At 35.9% G+C, this 20,716-nt stretch overlaps 1 protein-coding gene across 3 annotated transcripts in view; it reads right to left on the reverse strand.

The window, feature by feature from the left end:
* The window catches only part of STS (steroid sulfatase), a 105,709-nt gene that overhangs the window by 68,272 nt on the left and 16,721 nt on the right, over positions 1-20,716 (reverse strand). For all 3 annotated transcript variants that reach the window (XM_039714446.1, XM_039714447.1, XM_039714448.1), the window contains 4 exons: positions 13,070-13,222; positions 11,263-11,384; positions 7,877-7,999; positions 1,842-2,265 (listed from right to left, as the gene is read on the reverse strand). In XM_039714446.1, coding sequence (XP_039570380.1) covers positions 1,842-2,265; positions 7,877-7,999; positions 11,263-11,384; positions 13,070-13,215 — 815 coding nt within the window. In that variant the 5' untranslated portion in view covers positions 13,216-13,222. The remainder of the gene's footprint in view (positions 1-1,841; positions 2,266-7,876; positions 8,000-11,262; positions 11,385-13,069; positions 13,223-20,716) is intronic.

Here is a 20,716-nt window from a genome sequence, read left to right on the forward strand (position 1 = left end):
TTACTCATTTAAGGAAATTTGTTATAAAAAACATTTTTTCAGTATAATGTGTAGAAACAGCCATCAAATATTCATAAGGATGGAAATGATAAAAAATTGCAGTATGAGATCAAGATTTTAGATGAACATTTTGTCTTGCTAACAGCTAGAAGCAGCTGCTCTGTACAGTCATTAAGTCTACAAAATTTAGCTGCAGATTTGTGGTATGTGTTTTCATCCAGCAATGACACCATTTGCATATATTCATAGAAACTAATGCTTCATACTTTAAAGAATAGTAATTCAGGGATGTAGAATAGAAATTTAGGATAATAGTAATTCTATATCTTAGAATATTTTACATTGATTTAGTATTTTTAAAAATACTGCAAATTGTGTCAAAAGCGGTGGATAAAAATACATACACGTATGTTTTCCAGAAGTTAAATTGATTATATATTTTTTCTGTAAATATATTGATTTCTATTTTAGAATATACAAATGTATACATTTTTGACTTAATCGCATTAAGAGCCCTCTGGTGACAATGATGATAAAGTAACTGACTTAACAAAAATGAACCATGACTTGGGTTTTGTAAACCCAATGTTTAGGGGGCCCAATATGATGGCTGCTAAAAACACTACTTTCAAAACACCCATTTGTTTCACAGAATCACAGAATACAGCATGGGTGTAATGCAAGGGACAACCATGGGGTCATCTGGTCCAACATCCCTCAGGGTCATCCAAGAGAACAGGACTATGTCCAGACAGCTCTTACATATCTCCAGTAAGGGAGACTAAAAAACCCCTCTGGTTAGCTGTTCCAGGGCACTGCCACCTGCACAGGAAAGATCTTTCTCATATTCAGCTGGAACTTCCTGCGCATCAGTTTCTGCCCATTGTCTCTTGTCCTATTGCCTGGCATTACTGAGCAGAGCCTGGGTCTGTCCTCTTGACACCTCCCTGCAAATATTTATGTACAGTGATGAGGTTCTCTCTCAGCTGTCTCTTCTTGACGCTAAACAGGCTCAGATACCTCAGCCTTTCCTCATAAGAGAGATGCTCCAGTCCCTTAATCAACTTTATTGACCTCTGCTGGACCTGCTCCAGGAGCTCTGCATCTCCCTGGATCCCAGAGCTGGACACAACATTTCAGGTGTGGCCTCACCAGGGCTGACCAGAGGAGCAGGATCACCTCCCTGCTGGCAATTTCTACCTAATGGCCCCCAGGATCCCGTTGGCCTTCTTGGCTCCCAGGACACACTGCTGGCTCATGGACAGCTTGTTGTCCACCAGCAGCCCCAGGTCCTTCTCCACAGAGCTGCTTTCCAGCAGCTGTCCTGCTGCCTGGGGTTATTCTGTCCCATGCACAAAAGCTAGCATATTAATTTCTGAAAATCAAATATTTTCAAAATTACTGTTATAAAAGTGGAGTCATCTAAAATGCCAGTATCTTAAAAAATTAGCCATATGAATGCCTTTTAATGGATGCATCAACTCAATCATTAAGAGTATCTCCCCTCCCCATTCCAGAAAAATCATGAATTATGACTGCATTGTGCTTTCACAGAATTAAGTCACACCACAAAAAATTATTCATATTTCAAATTACATGACATTCTTAAGAATAAAACAGTTTTCATTTTATAGAGAAATAAATTACATACCTGATAGGAGGAAATCAAACAGTCATTCCTACCAACAAGATTAACTTCAGTCATCTTTTAAAGGAAAAAAATTACAATCATATGTAACGACATATTCCTTGTGCTCATCAGCTCACTTCTTTTTCTAATTTTCAGAAGCACTGTCATTATAAGATGCCAATATTAACTTAAAACACATTTAGAAACCTACCTTTCAATAAACTGCATGACTTCCTTTGTCAGCCTCTGAGTAAGGTTCTCATACGACAGTGGCTGCTGGATAATCTGATGGTCCCTCATTAAAAAGCAGTTTAGTTGTCGAAAATTATAGAAGAAAAAAATCAAAACCACAAGTGAAATTGTGATTATTAACAAGAAGTAACCTAATGCTTGGAAGGGTACTTTGAGAAGCCCAATGTACTGCACTACTGCCAAAGACACAAGGGCAATTCCAGTGATTTGGATTGGGATGACAAGGTCTTTCTGAACACCTTTTAAAAATACACTGCCTTGGCCAGGTTTGCAGTCTCTAAAATTGGTCACGGGAAGGCCATAAAAGTAATCAAATCCATGACTGAGGGGGTGGTGACAGAAGTCATTATGGTTTTCACAGTTCATCCCAAGATGCCACTTTCCTACAAAGAGAGAAGGACAGGGAGTATTTTTGTAGTTAAATCATCAAACTTACTTTTAATGTACATTACTTCAAACATTAAACCGTCATTATCTGGCTGATATCCCCCTGCTCCCAGCATTTATTGTGTGGATCCCTATTTTCTATTTTTTCTTTGTGCCTCCATCAAAGATTTTTTTTCATATCTCCTTCTTCATCTCAGTTAGAAATAGCTTAACATGGCTGCTGCTGAAGAACGTGAAATTCCAAGTGGGCTAGCAGGTCACTGAAGAGCAACAGAGCCCAAACAGAAAGTTAACTTTGGAAATTAAGCATGTGTAGTTGTCATAAAAAAATACTGTTTTGTGGCAGCTACTGATTGAAGAAGAACAAATATGGAAGTACAAAATAATTTTTCTGAAGTTTTCTGGCAAATAATTTGACTAGTTAAAAAAGAGACAAAATAATAATAAGAAAACAATAACAAATAGAAAATAAATCAAGAATAGGAAAATTATTAAAGCATTTATAATTTAAATGATTGCAAAATCTTTGAAATTTCCAATATCCCTCAAAATACATCTATATACATATATATATATATATATATATAGAGAGAGAGAGAGAGGCTGATTATTTTGTATTTATATATTTCATGTATATAAATTAAAAACACCAGTAACAAGTAAATTGCTGTCAAATACTCTCTCTCACAGCATTTTGTACCACTAGGAAATCATTCTAATTCTGCAATAATGCTGGACACTGTCTGACATAAGAAACCACTGAGCCTGATATGTATTATACTAATACAATCTATATTCATGCTGATTATGGTAAGTATCTATAGAATTTATTCCATGACTCAGGTACAACCTCTTACCACATGCTTATCCATTACTTAGCACAACAGATCTAATTGATAGCTGCTATTTGAAATCAAAATGCATAATTATAAAAAAATTCAAATTCAGTTAAGCTTATTGAGATAGATCTATGCCTTTGCTCTAAGCAAGAAAATGTGCTGAATATTTTCAAAAAGCATGCTAGCCTTGACAAAACAGATGGCATTATATACTGCTGGGCCAAACTGTATTTATTTTTCTGAATTAAGCACCTAAACATGACCAGCATAATTCAGGGGTTGTGACCGCAAAAGAAATAAACAAGAAAATCTACAAACCCAGTAAGTCTTCATTCCCATAACTTACCCCAAAGAAATTTGAAATACTTGTTTCAGACAATTCAAAATACTCATGGCAGTAAATGCAAAACAGAAAAAAAAAGCATATACAGAAATTTCCCCTTTTTCAAACCATCACAGCTTTTGCACATCTGTAAGAGTCCTGATGCAAACAGCCCTGAACATCTCCTCCTGGGTCTCCAGAACAGCATACTCATCCTGCACTTTTTCCTTTGGTTGTGACAAATGTAGGTACTGCAGTACCAAAGAGAGTGAACATGCGGATCTGTTCCGCTTTTTAAAACTTAGCAAATTAGCTGGATGTTCTTATTTCTCTTCCACAAATGACAGAACTGAGTTATAGAATGAGAATGTCATATGCCTAAGTTAATCTGTCAGCAAAGGTGGAGAAAAAGTTCAAAATCTTGAATCTGAGTGCTTAGTTGAGTCCAGTTGTCCTCGTATGTCTCTCGATGGTCTTAAGTTAAAAATAACTTCTGTATATCATCTAAGCAGGCATAAAACATTTTCAGGTCTGCTTTTGTGCCAGTGAAATGAATGCCTCTACACCTTTCTCATTCCATCATAACTTTTCCCTGTTAGATGGCCCCTCACCTGAGGTGGTATTCTGCTGGTGATACTCTGAACAGAATGGTTCTGGCCACTACTTTTGGCATGGTCCAGTAAAAATTATTGTAGTCATTTAAAAAAACAAGCAGTACACACCATTGTACTAAAATTTCAGAAGTTATAATGGTACTATAAAGGGCTAGATAAGGCTGGAACTCTGATTTTCATTCACAGCACCCAAAGATGTAGATTTTTGAGAAGAAATGCTTCAATTTTTCTCTTATGTTTGAATGAGTGTCTTAATGGAATAATCATAAACCCAGATGTGTAACAGAGTGAGTATGAAACAAATGCCATCAAGTTAGATAAGTGATTTAAAGGTAGAGGCTTATAATCATGAACATAAATGCTTTTCAGGCTTCAATTTTATTTTTTTTTTCTATTATATGTTAATCTCAAAGCACCTATAATTCAGTAAGAAAATATCAAAAAGAAACTCAAACAAATTAAGCATACCTTCAAGGTCACTTATATGTGATATGTAGTGGATTTTTCAACTGGATCTCAACTACAATCCAGGACAGAAAAACCTTGCAGTAACAAATTAGGACAGGGGGAAATATAAGTCCTATTTTTATCGAAAGGGCTTCTTTAGCAAGCACAACAAATTGTTCAATGTCAAGACAAACTTGGGCCTCAGAAAAAGATTTGTTGAGAAGCAACTTAAGCTAAACAAAGCAGAGATCAGGTTAACAGGAAAAGCAACAGAAGCCCCCACTCAAATTATATCGGGAGCTGAGACGGAATGACACAACTGCCGTTCTTAAATGGCTGGGGAGGTAGAAGGTTTTGATAGATCCTGCACTACTCTAAAAAAGCAAGTGATGGCTGGGTGCACAATACATGTTCTGTTTCACTCCTTGTGACAATAACCCCTGCCTTGAGCTAGTGCTTGAACAGATTACTGTAATGTGCTTAGATTCTGGGGCCCTTCTGAATCTGAGAGCAATGCAAAATGCTCTCATCTCTTTGCCAAGTGATGCTTCATAGAATGGACACTTCACACAAGCATCATAAGCATTTCAACAGATTGTACCAAGCTTTTGAGTGAAATTTATGCTGTTAATTGTAAATTATGAGTACCATAATAATTTGAGACCTAGACTTTTTTCCCTCTCCGTCAGCCACAATTAAGACTTCTGCAGAACGAAGGCAATGCAATGAAAGGCAAGTGGAAGTGAGAGGCAAGTCCTATTCAGCCAAGAAATTTCACTTGAAACTCCCTTTTTCGAAATGCAGAATCCTGAGGACACTACAGAAATCCATGTTTCCCCTCTATTTTTCCCTCAGATAGTGGAAAAGGGAGCAATACTGCAGTGGTCTTGGTACAAAGACTGATTTTTATATTATATATTTCTTTTGGAATGATTTTGTGCAGCAAGATGCAAGATGCAGAGCAAGATGCAAACAGAAATATTTTATGTTCTTAGGAAATATATTTATTTGAAGTACATAGCAAAATTTATAAAAAGTGTATGTGCATATGGTATTAACATGGACATACTTTAGGCTGTTTTATGAATAACTGTTGTATTAACTCCACTCCATAAAGTCAGTCAATCTTGGACACCTTACTACTGTGATGTGCCCAAACATTATAATATTCATTCTGAAAGAAATAAATACCAATTATCAATTAATATTTTAGCTTTGGATATAAGCTATATAGGTGGATTTTAAACTTCTCTGGATGGACAACACATTGGATAACAACAGTGAATGCTCAACTCTAATTGAGTAAAGCAGTAATCAAAATACTATCTATCAAATTTAAGGGAAATTTTTGCATTATGAATAGCTATTTCCAACAAAACATCAGCATTTCTTCCCACTGGTGAAATATTACATATTCTGTGCATCTGCTTTTTTTTGATAGAACTTAATTTTTTTGCAGATATGATTGTGTGCTTTCCTGACAGATCTACTGGTTGTCACCTTCTTCATGTCACAGGGGAAAACAATGAGGTAAAAAAGTGTATACATAAAGTAGATTTATAGATAAAATATATTTTGGGACATATCAAACAAAAGAAAGCATATATTCAGAGGACAAAAAAAAAATTTAAAAGAAACAAATGCACATAGGGAAGAAAAATAATGTCCTCAGAGAGGAGACTGCCAAAAAAAAAAAAATAGAAATGACCCTACAGGCTTCAGGATCAGAAAGGCTTCAAATTACCCTTATGCCAATCCATCACTGGTGCAGGATTTGACAATTAATTCTTTGGGAACTGCTGAGTTAGACTGAACCAAGCAAAGACTCCCTGACCTAGACCAATATGATGTGATAAGAACACCGGCAAAAGCAGAAAATATACTGGTTGTGAATCAGACTGCTTATCTAGTGTTCAAATCTACATAATTTTTCTTTCTGTCATTTACATATGCTTTATCCCTAATTTTAATGCACTTTTTGATTTTTGGAAACCTTCATTATACTCTAAGGATATAGTAATATTACATCGTATGGTCTCATAGCTATCACTCAGGCCAATTGGAAGAAATGTTCATTAAGCATCATGGAAAGAGCTTCTGGAGATCTAAGTGGCAAGCTGTCATGCTGCAGCAAAAGTAGTTAAAAAAAGAACATTAACTGGGTCAGCCCCAGAAAATGAGTTGCATTACTGTGCTTGTTACAAACCGAAAAAACTCAGTCTTTAATTGAATATGGAGAAATAGAAATCAAGTCCACAAGGAACATGACAAATTATGAACGGCTTTTTTGTTATGGTTCAAATACACTTACATTAAATAAATTTCTGATAAGGATTTCTGGTTTTCTATTTTCATTCTTTCAGGACATCATGGTGTTTTAGAGTGGGGTATAGCTAAGTAAGATTTTAGTTACAACACTGACACTGGTTTATCTACACAATAACAGACATTTTTTGAACAGTGGCGTGAATTGTTAGCCTTCCTAAACAGCCTGGCTTTTTTAACAGTAAAAAAATAGTAAACAAAAATTACTCTCAAAATTGAAAGTTTCTGTTTCATTTAAAAAACAAATTGCGTGCATCTTTCATCTAAATTAATTTAGTAATATTCCAGTATGACGTTCTCTGCACAACTATTCCCTGGCAATTCCCATACAGAAACACATTATGTAATACAAGTTGAACTTCTCAAGAATCTTCTGAAATATAAGCAGTGTGGAGTGCAATAAGTCAGTGGCCAAATTAAGAAAAAAATTCAAATATCTTTAATGTTATACTTTTATGACATTAATTCCAATTATATTTAATATTAACCTACTATGATTCCTTTTGCCCATCACTGGATATTTATGTTGCGATCAGTTGTCTGACCTATCTTTATAATGAGAGAGAAATACATTTTTATATGAAATATACACCAGAAAATATGAAAAAATTCCTAGAAACATCCATTTCTGTGTGATAACTAAGATGGTAGCCCACGTACACCATTACTTACTTTATGGGAATTTGAACACTGGTGAAATTAAAACAACCAAGTGCTGTCTTGTATCCCTTTGATCAACCCCTCATTGTATCTCTGATGCAATCAAACTACTATTTCTACTGAAAACTTTTCAAGAGCTTGAATAATTTTCAGTTTGTTCATCATGTGTCTTCAGTACCTTGCAAAATGAGACTATAACTACACAAGTGAATTAGATGTACTTACCTGACTAGTGCTTCACATAAGCATGGGAATGTGCTCTGCTTTATTCCAGAAAAATAAATTCATTATGCTGTGGGGGAGAAAAGCTTAATGCAGGCCCTTAAAAGCCTATAAGGGAAGCTAATGTTCTTTTCATTGAAATTACAGAAAACAGTGCTGTGCATGTCTGCAATTTTACCTATTAGAGCTGTTGCATAACCTTTCTGCTTCAGGAGTTTGGAAAAAGTTATTTCTTCAGAAGGAAGTCCCCCAGAAGAGGCAGAAAATAAGAAGACACCAACTCGTGAGAAGGCAGCCATTCCTAAATACAGTACAAATGAATGAGATCAGAATAATACAAAAAAAGAATTTCCATTCATTAGTTCTGCATGCATTTTTTTGCCTCAGGTGGTATCACTTAAATGACATATTACAATCAGACACTGAGGGTTGCAAGTGGAAGATACAATCATCCATTTAGATGAGTGAGGTTTTTCCTGTATTGACACCAGAAACAGACATGAAGAAAAAATTCTGAGCTTATAACCATGGGGCCAGCCATCACATAAACAGCTTCAGCCCCTTCTGTAGATTTTCTAAGGTATAGCAAAATTTTAAGAAGTTGAGCTTGCATAATTTATTTTTGTTTTACACAGGGAGGGAAAGAAGATGAGGACTAAGTGAGATCATTCCCAAGTTCTACTTTGAGAATTTCCCCTGTCCTCATATGTGGTTTTCTACAAGCCTTTAAGGTTTTCTGGGAGAAGGCATATTGAAATAGGGCAGTCTTACTTCTGAGCATGTAAATATCATGAGGTCAGAAAGAGCAAGAGGGAATCTGATCCTGTAAATAGAGTGGCTTGAGCTGTCAGCATTGATGGGGTGCTCTAGTGGCATAAAGACACATCATCCAATGCACACTGAATGAATGCACTAAAGGAGCATCAGGTACTGGCTAACAAGACAACATCTAAATAAGGCACAGTAATTTCTATATGCTAAGGGTATGAGAAACACAAATGAGCTTACAAAGTGCTCTCAGGATGAGGAATTTGAGAGCTCAGGTTCATGAAAATTAGATTACTAGGATTCCAGATGAGAGCTGGCACTGAAAATAGACAGTAAGAACAGAGAATATCTATGCAAATCTGTACAGATGTATCTTCAGGAAATCTAAATTATGCAACTGGATGATTACAGTGCCCAAGTTACACGACTGATGTAGACAACCAGAATCCTCCCTCAGGTATCCGTTGTGGTTACATGAGAAAAAGACTCGTTAGACTGGTTTATTAAAGAGAGCTCAACCTACCCTTCAAATGCTTACTTCAGTTTTTCACTCCAGATAGTTTTGCTGATCGATACTTCAGATAGCTTTAGTCATATATTTATCTATATTTTGTTTATTTATATTAATTTTTACATATTTCAAGCTCTTGAAACTAAATCACTGTAATTCCGTTATCAGAATGAAAGTATCTCTGAGCTTGTGTCTCATCCAATACAGCATTTTGGAATCTTTTTTTTCAGCTTTATTAGCAGGAGATTTATGTTTCTAACATATTTTTCTACATCATGATTCTAGTGCCTTCTACAATAAACCTTTACTAGTTCTTCACTGATATTCAGAAACAATCCATATTTAGAAATTTTGTAACTTAAGTAAGACAAAGTTCAATTATTGTACCTACCTGGAAATGATTAAGTATGTCTGAGAGCTGACCAGTGAAGAAAAACATTAGTTCAAGTCCTAATTTCTCAATAAGAAAAAGCAACATAATGGAAAGTAACCTGTGACTTTACCTACAGTAAATATTAATAGCAATGTATCTGTAACAGGTATATAAAATTTTCCTTTGCAGACGAATGTAATGGAAAATTTAGCAAGTTATATTAGCTGGCACTTTTGCAGAAGCTTGTTACTTGATTTGAGTGAGCACGAATGTATCAAGTAGGCTCCAGAGTCCTGCTTTGCTTTCATTCCCAGAAGCAAGGACAGGATGTTTTATCACTAATGAACAAGTGATCTGATTAATGTATAATGATCCTTGCTAAAAATGATGTTAAGAGAAAGTTAAAATTGCATGGCTAAGCACTGAGAGGCTCAGTCACACTAAAATAAACAGACTAGATCTTCATGGACTCAAATATGCTTTGGATCAGGTACTTAGAAAGTAACAGAAATTAAATCCATGTATTCACAGGATGTTTAATGCTGTGTATGGGTAGATATGGAACAAAAATAACACTTCAAATAGATTAGATATTTTTTGCTCTTTTCTTCCCAGTTTTCGAGGCAACTTGAGTACCTTAATGAAATGTCCTGCCCCTACCATCCCACTACAAAAAAAAAAAAAAAAAAAAAAAACCAAACCACAAACCCAACCCAGTTGTCTTGATGCCTTGTGAAGGCTGACCTAGAACAGAGACAAGACGGAGCTAAAGAGTAAAGTACGTATTTATTAAGAGGCCTCAAATAGATCCTCCTTGGGCAGCACAACCCAAAATGGCCACAAAATGGGCAACAGGACACAGGGTCTCACATTTATAAAAGTTCTGGTCCATTAGCATATTGGAGCTAACTGTCCAATTACAACTTTAGCCCATGAAGTCCCATCCTTCTTGTTTTCCCTGTTTGGTCACCATTGTTTACGCTCTTGTACCTGAGATCTGGATCTGCTATCCTTGAGTCCCCAGCTAGAGAAGGAATTGTTTTGTCTATCTATTCTGTGGAGACAGCTTACTATCCCCTAATATGAAGCTTAGACTTACACACTAAAGCAGAATAGAATCTGAAACATATAAAAGCTAAAACCTGAGGCATCAGTCCAAACAAAAAGGTTTAGCTGAAATAGAAATGTCTGAGAAGAAGTATTTACATTGGGTTCTTCCACTGAGTCTTTCTAGATGCATCTCTGTGGGGTTCAATGCTTGGGCTTCCCACCAACACAGTGGGAGCAGCCTGAATGCGACTGTGGAGGCAGGCAAAGAGCCTAGGGTCATTGAATAGTGGAGGAACTTCACAGAATCACAGAGAATCACAAGATATGCTTAGCTGGAAGAGACCTACAGGGGTCTTTGAATTCAACATCCAGCCCTGAACAGGACATCCCCATGAGTCACCATGTGCCCCAGAGTATTGTCCAAACACTTTGTGAACTCTGTCAGGTTTGGTGTACACAGAACTTGAGGTGTGGCCACTCTAGCACAGAGCAGTTCACAACAATCCCCTCCCTTGCCTCGCTGGTGATGTGCCTGATGCAGTCCAGGATATGGTTTGCATTAAATAACCACAGTCCGATTGCTTTTGTTGCTATTTAAACAAATAAAATTATTTTACTCACTAAAAAAAACTTTATCTTTGTGTCAATTCTTCTGAAATGTGAAAATTCCCCACATATATGAAATATTTCTAATGTAGACCAACCCTGCTGAGCTTGATCAGTCACTGAAAGGACTGATCATTTACCATTACTTAATCTCGTAATGATAAACAAATCAAGGAAGGCCAGACAAAATACCTGTATACAGTTTACTGTAAATAAAATAAAATATCTATATATAAATAAAGTGATGGGATTTTACCTGATCTTATAGGATACCTCCCTGTCAGGAAAGCTGCCCTGCTTGGAGTACAAAGTGGTGATGCTGCTATATGCTGAGTAAGTGTCACTCCTTCCTCTGCTAGCCTGTCAATATTAGGGGTTCTAGAAAAACACAAGCAAATGAAAAAAAACAAAACCAAAGATGGTTATTTGGACACAAGCATGGTAAGAACAAGGCATCTGAGGCAAGAACTATCAGGAAAATCCAGTTAATTTACTGTATGTAAATTATCAAATGCGTGGTGGGATTGCAATTCCAAATCCTATCACGTCAAATATTTTTACATGAGGTGTCTGAACAGAGACACTGTAATATTGCAACAAAAATCTTTTTCTCCACTTTCTTCTATTCTTCATGGCCAGTGTTAATCTGAATATATAATATCGCAACCCTTTTTAATGTGTTCCTTGACCAGAACTGTAATTTATTTTTGCTTCAGTAATGAGGGCAAGAGAGACTAGAGAAAGGTTGTGCTTCCTTGCTCCCTACTTGGTGCATCTTCATTCTCTCTCCAGCAAAAGCTTTTTGGGGTAGGAATAATGTTATGTGGTGCTATAAGCTATTAGAAGAGATTCAAATGATTATGACTCTGTGTTATGCTCTATATTAACAATATCTACATGTCTGACATGATTATGTCTGCTATATTAGAGCCAGGGGCACAAACCAGCTACCATATCTGTATGGGAAACTTGTCTGTGACCTGGCTCATCATGCAGATTAAAATTGGGTCCTGCAGGAAGAAATCCTGTGTCCTTGGTTCTACAGATAAAAATTACTAATGCAGACTGGCCAGCAGCTGCAGCATGCTCTAATAGCTCTCTGACCCTGGAGATTAATGACCGCGACCTCAAGGCACACTAGTGCTCCCATCATCTAAGTCTGAATAGTCAGAAACATTAATTTTCCAATGGAATTATTTTCTATCTGTAAAGTCACCAACTGATAACAATCACTAAGATGAAAATTCATCATATTCCAAAAATCTAATTCCGAATTCTCTCAGCAGAGAATATAGATCTTGAGGTCATTCTGGTGCCTGTGAGGAGAGTGATCCAAGCATCAATGTTCTATATATTTTTCCTTGTTTAAAACCAGAAGTTGTAACTTGATTTGTATTTTTATTCTGAGTTAAGAGAAGATTTTACTTCTAACTAACATCAGCAGGAAAAAGAGCATTTAACATTTGACAGACAGTGCCTTTAGTCTGAATGTTTTATTTAACTTTGCACCACTGAAACACAATGGCTAGATATCACTTTGCTCTGTTTACACAACCATCACATTTAAGCTGGCAGCAAGAAACATCCCAGGGCACACTGATGTATTATTCAAGTACATTAATATTTGCTTTAATTAATAGATTGACTACTCTATGAAGATAAATTAAGGACAAATATCAGCTCTTTATTTCCAGTAAGTTAACAACAAGCTTGTCCCAAATCATGAGTGTTTCAAAATATGTTTAATTCATAGTACTCGTGTCATGTATATTCTAGAAGAAAAATTGTTAATTATACTTTAGCCCTCTAGAGCTACCCTTATTTGGTTGGTTGCTCAATCCTCTGATTATAATGCAACTTTTTAGCAGGATAAATGCATTAGCTAAGTCTTTGGTCAAAAAAAGAAAATAATGATCAAATATTTAAGTCTCTGGAAAAGTTATTAAGTTTGGTTACTCATAAAAAAAAACTAATCAAACTTCTGAATGTTCTGGCATTTTTAATTTTAAAAATACATTGAAAACTAAATATAAAGCTAGGACTCCACCAAATTATCATCCTACCTTAAGGTTCTGTTCCCGTAACATCCCAAGTCTCCAATACCAAGATCATCAGCCATCAGTAAAATTATATTGGGATTTGAAACGCTGTGTGTTTTGATATTGTTTATGGCACACTGGCAAATTATTAGAAGTAAAAGGAGCCTCATCTTCTTCCTGGTGTGTAAGAACAGGTGGAAAATATAATAAATAGATTGTTAATCTAATTTATACTTATTATTACACTTTGCATAGTAAAAGAAAAAAGAAAGATTGAATGCTTTTAGATGGCTTTTTTTTTTCTTGGAAGTTTTTTAAAGTATTTTTTCTATCATACTTCTTAAAAATAAAAATGCATATTTTTATATGGCTAATTTTTCCTTCCACTCCCTTACACAGATGAAGCCTTTAAATAAAGACAAATAAAGAACTAGGTACAACCTCAGGGGTAATTTTGCATATACACATGTACTACTATATAGCAATAAATCATGAGAGTTAACAATGCCTAGGGGTTTTTTCTCTTTTTTTTTTCTTTTCCTTTTTTTTTTGTGTGTGTGTGTATGTGTGTGTGTGTGCGTGTATGTTTGCTTTTATTGTTTTGGTTTGGTCCTTTTTGTTTGCCTGGGTTATTTTCCCCCATCTACAAATGCTATTCAAGAACACAGATAGGACCTAAACCTCCAAGGCCCACAGCAGAAAAAGTTAATGAATTCCACTAATGAAGTAAATTACTGAATTTCTCTTCAACAATGGGGAAAAAAACAAACCCAGCTGAAGTTTCTGAAAAGTTATAAATATTATGGAAAAGAGGGTGAAGAGATGCACTATGAAATTATTGTAAGTATTTAAGAAAAGGCTCTTCACAAACATTACAAATACCAGGGTCTATACCAAAACAAATTAAAAATATTTTACATCATATCACAATGTTCTATAAACAATGCCCATGCCATAACCAACCTAAAACAGGAAGAAGGATGTACACAATACACCATTATATGCTTTTATCGTAAAAGCAGAGTATTTGCAGATGTGCATGATATGAACGCTGTTTTACTTTAATCAGAGCTTGTTGTGTCCCTGTGTTAAACTGCACTGATCATGTCCTGGCTGAAACTGAGTGCCTTCAGGCTGTAATGGATTGTGCCAGGCACACACATCAAAAATAACAGAGACTGTCTTCTGTCTCTTAGTAAGATTCCCATCTTTTCTGGACACAAGCAGCCTTTTTAAAATGCAGGAGAGGCCTGAGTCACGCCTGCACTCTGCATTATTCTCAGACAAGAAGTGAAAGAAACTAGGACTAAGGCAGAAATTTCTAAGTGAAAGAGTAGAAAAAGGAGATAGAGACAATAATTTCCAGAGAGAATGGGGATAGCTGGTCAAGAATGAAAAATCTTGTAAATCAATGAATTATGGTAGATAATGTAACTGGAGAGAAGATAAAGAAGTCAAAATTGAAAGACCTGGTACAAAGAGACTAGACATTAAGGGAGACATTCACAAAGAAATGAGGTGGGTAAAGTTATTTGTAGAGGAGACAAAATAGGCAGAACTAGAAGAGTTTACTCTGATGTTAATAGCAAGAATGGAAGTTGATAACCAGCTGGAATGAGAATTGCAGGCAGAAATTAGGAGAAATGGCACAGTAATAAAGAAGCTGAAAAAAACCAGAAAAACAAAACTGAGGAACAGAGGTGAGGGAGAACTGGGAATGTCTGGGAGGAAAGAGCTGAGGAGTTATGATTATGGTCAATAAAGAGAACTGATTGGAAAGAAACTGGGAAGATAAGATTTGGGACTAAGATAAATGAGAAGAGATCAAAATAGTAGGGATCAACCAAAACAGACTGGAACTTCTGATTCCCAAATTCATTATTGCTGTTCTGTCAGAAAGTATAGGTACAAAGAAGGCTTTAAGTCATTTAGTACATTAGCTATTTTTTACTGCTTAAGGTAAATTTTATAAACACTTTGGTGACCATAGTTCTGGCTTAGACTCAGTCAGAAGTCTCTAAAGATCCCAGCCTTATCACTGCAGTATACTGTTCTCTTGTTTATCCCATGGAAAGCAATCTACTTCACTTCAGACATGGAAAATAAATACACAAACCCTTACGTGTAAAAGAATAAATGCATTTCTGCATAGGATACATCCAATTCATCAAATAACCATACTAATGAAGCTGTGTAGCCGCTACTATGCTGCATTCTTCCCTGAAAGGATAAACAAAAGTGATTTGCTTTCCATGCATTCCAAGAGAACAATTAACACCCTAATCAACCCAAGAGGACAGGAACAAACTGCAGCCACATCTTATATTCCTACTCTTTTGTTCAGACTGCAAGGTCTCAAAGGCCAATAGCAATGGGCATGTTGAAAAAGGGAACGTTATATGTTGGTGACATTATGCAAAGAGTTGCATGGATGCTTGCAAGGCTTGCAGAAGGTAGCCTCATTTAATACTTCCATTTCTCATTTTGTAAATCAGCCAAAAGGTTATTGAATGTCGTCTCTGATACAATACTGATGGATACTTCTCTATTCTGAAGTATCTGTAGATAATCTCACACATTGAGCTATTTGCCTTCACCTGATACCATGTCCCTGAAGTGAAATCAACAAGGAAACAGGGAAAAAAATAATCCAAACAACTATGATTTCTCTGGTGTACTCCTTCTGCAGATTTTCATGTGTCTTGAAAGGATGTGCATAGAAAGGAAGAAAATCAGATGGATGAAATTGAGTGGAACAGACAACAGCAAAGAAATTCAAAGGAGCTAAAAGGGAAGGACGTGAGATGAATGAAGCTCTGAGAATGCTGAGGGCTGTCTATAATACACCAGGGCTTCTCCTGGTGAAAACACAGGCATGTGTAGTCCTAACAGAAAAATGATAACACAAAATCAGATGAAGCTTCCAGCTAACTAATGTTTCCTCTCTGTCCAAAGCCAACTCAAATGCTTAAGAAAAGATAAAAATAATAAAAAAAAACAACTGTCAAAGAATTCTTTTACTAGCACAGCCTTTCAGCTTTTGACAGTCAGCATTAAAGGAATTTTGGAGAGGAGAACATTGTAATGAGTATCTCTTCATGGATATTTTAACTTTCATGGATTTGTTACAGTCTATTTTTAATTTATTAACTTGTGGTTTGGTTTCTTGCATTGAAACAATTTGATTTTATTTTTTTAGTTCTGTAACACTCTTTAAATGTTCCTTCAGTAGGCATCAGCTTTGAAGGCTTGTGTTTCACATTCATTTGGCATCACTTTTCCTTCTTTTTTGCATGTGGGGCACGTAAGTGCAAGGTTTAACCTCTGCTTCATTTTCCCCATGATATAATAGAACTAAAAGCAGCTTCTTCCTTTCTATGGTGGCTGATAAGTTGAATAGATTCAAGAGGCGCTTAATCTCCTATAACAATAGCCAGATAAGAACTTGTATTTCACATACCTTATTTCAACCTACAACACTTAAATTACTGCATAGGAACCTAGAGACATGAATACATACACAGATATGTCAATATGCACTATGTGTAGGTATATACATGTCCTACTTTTTCTACGTATCTCCAAATTATATTTTTGTGATTCTAATACATATTTTATATTAGTGTTAAAAAACCCCGAAGTATAAATATGTAAGAATAAATGAACAAAAGAAAAGCCCCAAACAGATACAATCCTCTGTGTTCACCAAACACTTCTTTTAAGCTTTTATTTTCTTAATTAAAAAATGCTGGTCAAAGAGGTGGGTGGTTTTGTTTTTATTTTTGTTTTTGGTTTTTTAATTTTGTTTTGGTTTTGGTTTTTTGTTTGTTTGTTGTTTTTGTTTGGTTTTTTTTTTTTTTTTTTTTTTTTTTTGTTTTTTTTTTTTTTTTTTGTTTGTTTATTTTTTTTGTTTGGTTTTTTGGTTTTTTTTTTTTTGGTTGGTTGGTTGGTTTTTGTTTGTTTGTTTGTTTGTTTTCCCCATCAGGGTAACTGACTCAAGATATGGCTGTCATGGAATTAAAGAATATCCTAAGTTGGGGACCTACAAGGATCATCAAAGTCCAACTCCTGGTCTTGCACAGGACAACCCGAAGAGTCACACCCTGTGCCCATGAGCATTATCCAAACACTTCCTGAACTCTTGTCAGGCTAGATGCTGTGACCACTTCCTTGGGGAGCCTGTTCCAGTGCCCAGCCACCCTCTTTGTGAAGAACCTTTCTCTAATATCCAACATAAACCTTCCCTGTCACACCTTCAGGCCATTCTCTCGTGTCTTGTCGCTGATCACCAGAGAGATCCGTGTCTACTCTTCCTCCTACCCTCATGAGGAAGTTGCAACTGCAATGAGGTTTGCTCTTGGTCTCCCCTTCTCCAGGATGAACAAACCTAAATATTTCAGTCGCACCTCCTTGAACCTTCTCCTCAAGGCCCTTCATCATCTTTGTTGCCTTCTCTAATAGTTTAATGTGTTCCTTATACTTTGGCACGCAAAATTGCCCCCAGCACTCAAGGTGAGGCCACCCCAGATCTGAGCAGAGGGGACAATCCCCTCCCTTGCCCAGCTGGCCATGCTGTTTCTGATGCCACCCAGGGCAGGGTTGGCTCTCCTGGCTGCCAGGGCACTGCTGACTCATGGTCAACTTGCCATCAACCAGGACCTCCAGGTCCCCTTCCTGGCACTGCTCTCCAGGCTCTCATTCCCCAGTCTGTCCATACATCCAGGATTGCACCATCCCAGGTGCAAAATCTGGCACCTGCCCTTATTGAATGTCATATGGTTGGTGATTGCCCTGTCCTTTTAATTTGTTGAGGTCTCTGCAGGGTTTCTCTGCCTTCAAAGAAGTGAACAGATCCTCCCAGTTTAGCACCATTGGCAAGCTTATTTAGTATAATTTCCAGTCCTGCATTGTTTTTGAAGATGTTGAAGAGTAGTGGGCCTACAATGGAGCCCTGTGGAACCCCACTAGTGACAGGTCACCAGTCACCCCATTCCCTGTAACCCCTTGCACCTGACCCATGAGCCAGCTGCTCACCCATCACATGATGTGTTTATCCAGCAACTACAGACACATGCATCTTTACAAGAACAATTAAAGTCTTTCAAACATCTCTTCCCAACTGAATCATCTCAGCATTTTTATTAACTTTGATTAAGCAATTTATCTGCAAACTACTCTTTTAATGTAAAAGAACCCTTTGAGAAAATGCTTAATATACTTTATCCTTGAAGGTACAGTATTTTCTGATGAAATAAGCAGCATTTAAAGATATTGACCTCATTAAAAAAATGCTGTGTTGTCCTTAAGCAGTATGCAAAAAAAGAAAAAAAATACCTTGCTTAACAGAACGCTCAAAGTCCAAAAATTTCTCAAAAGTCACACAAAAAATCACAATGTAAACAAAATGAGAAAGCCCTGCCCTCCATAAGATTCTGCAGAGAAAATTCTTCAGCTTAGTGAGAAACAATAAAAAAAGAGTAGGCTTTTAAATTTTAAGAAATGGCAAAGTAATAATATGTATAATTGATTATTTTCTGGTATCTAGTTTAAGATTTGCAAAATTCTCTCAATTAATTATTCTCTTAAAAGTCGGTAATATCTGTTGAATCGGTGTAATATAACTGTTTTACTGAAATTTTTCATTATATTTCAGTATGCATCTTAATTATATACATATATGAAAATCTGTATTTAATTCACTAAAGTTTTCTCATTGCACGGAAGAAATTTCACTTTATATAAACTGGGAAAAACATATAAACAAAAATCATGTTTCTTACATGTGAATAATTATTCAATCTGAATTAAACAGAGATGAAGCCACAGAGCCCCTACCAGATCTAAGTTTAGTTTAGATATCTTTTTAAAATGGCCTCTCAAGAATTTTCTATTTTTGTCTCAACTAAATTACAGAACTTAAATACATTATTATTAAATAATAAACATTCTTTCTGGTAGCAAATTATAACCTGAATGGAGTAAAATGCAGTTTTTTTGTGATATAATGTCATTATTTGATTTGTAATAAAAATCCTATATAATTAGATACGCATATTAGAGCACATACATTTTTACCCTTCCACTGTTTCATAATATTCTCCATTAGCCAAATGCTCATTAAAAAGTTCATTTTGGTTATGGGCTCTGGTCAGCAACATAAGAAATATCCTCAAGATAAAACAGGTAGTTAATCTTATTTGTCAGTTATGCACTATCCTGAAAATGAAAAATCTTTCAAAACACAAAAAAAGCCAGTTATGACTAACTAACTACTACTGACTATGTCATGTCACTTCCTGGAGCCTAGATATAAGTATCCAAACCAATTAAAAGAAATCTTTCTTATATACTTTGAGGGCTTAGCTAAACTCTGCCATTATATTTAGCTTACTTAACAGTTTTGAAAGACGTTGAGTCAGGGTTTTTCTAATATACACAGATGTTGAGTGAAATGACTATTTTTGACAACGCCTTCTTCAAGAGTGTCAAATGGACATGCAGAAGAACTTATGTGCCTCAAATTTTGCACTTTAGAGTTCTGCAAGCAGATAAAGACTGTAAAGCTCTGCAAGACTGTGACTTACACATCAAATTAACAGTTTGGTCACATCCATTTGAACTGGACAACATAGAAACCACAGCTTCATCTCACTGACTGGTTACAAACTCTTCATCTTTGCCTAACTGCAGCCAAACTAGTCTCCTTTAAGTTTCCATTCATATTCATTGAAGTGTTTAAAAAAAATTAAACAGAAGTTCTAATTACAACTAGTATTTGATTAAAACACTCAACTTCACCAACACACTGCCTTCACAGGGATGGAGCACAGATCTCAAGGTTGGTATTTAAGTCCTGCTGTAAGTCACTGAAGGGACAGTACTACAACCAACCACTTAATACTGAATTTTACTTTCCTTTAATTTGAAAGCAGATTCTAAAACCTTTTCACTGAAATGGTAGCCTTTGAAGGTCTATCAGAGGAAAACATGAAACCAAACAGAACAAAAACCCCAAACCAACAACCCAAACAACCCCAACCAAACCCACCTCTCTCCCCTGAATTACTTTATGGAATCCTCTGGAATCTGTCAAGATCAAAGCTCTGGATTTTATAACACCATATTCCTCTACCTACAATCACTTCACCAGAGAGAGTGGTTTACCAGAGAAAATTGTAGGGAAATGGCCAGTTAATTTTCTTTTCTACATAAGACTAGCAAGTAACACATAACAAAATGACCCGATATGTTATGCTATTTCCAAAACAATGCTTCATTTAAAGAAAAAAATACATTTGAATTAGTTTGTTCTTAAACAGTTATTATTTTTATACCAGTTCTATTGTTATTTATTCTTTCATTATGGTAACACCTAAGGACTCTTGATATTGCTGATTGTACTAGATAGAAAAATCAAGACATGGCTAAATTCAACCCATAGTGATTTTACCCATGTAGAACTTAAGTATCTATATGGCCCACAGCAAATAAACACTCATGATGCAAACCACGAGTGAAAATCCATATGAATTTATTCATCTTCATGTTAGGCATTTAGTCTGAGCTAATTACCTAAGCTTTCTTTTTTAATTAATAGGAAGATACAGGCACCTTAAAAGTTTTCCCTTAAGACTGGTATAAAGAAATTTTGGAAGGAATTCCACAGACTAG

This window comes from Passer montanus, unplaced genomic scaffold (genome assembly GCF_014805655.1).
Source record: "Passer montanus isolate IOZ18808 unplaced genomic scaffold, ASM1480565v1 scaffold3, whole genome shotgun sequence".
Classification (NCBI taxonomy): domain Eukaryota; kingdom Metazoa; phylum Chordata; class Aves; order Passeriformes; family Passeridae; genus Passer; species Passer montanus.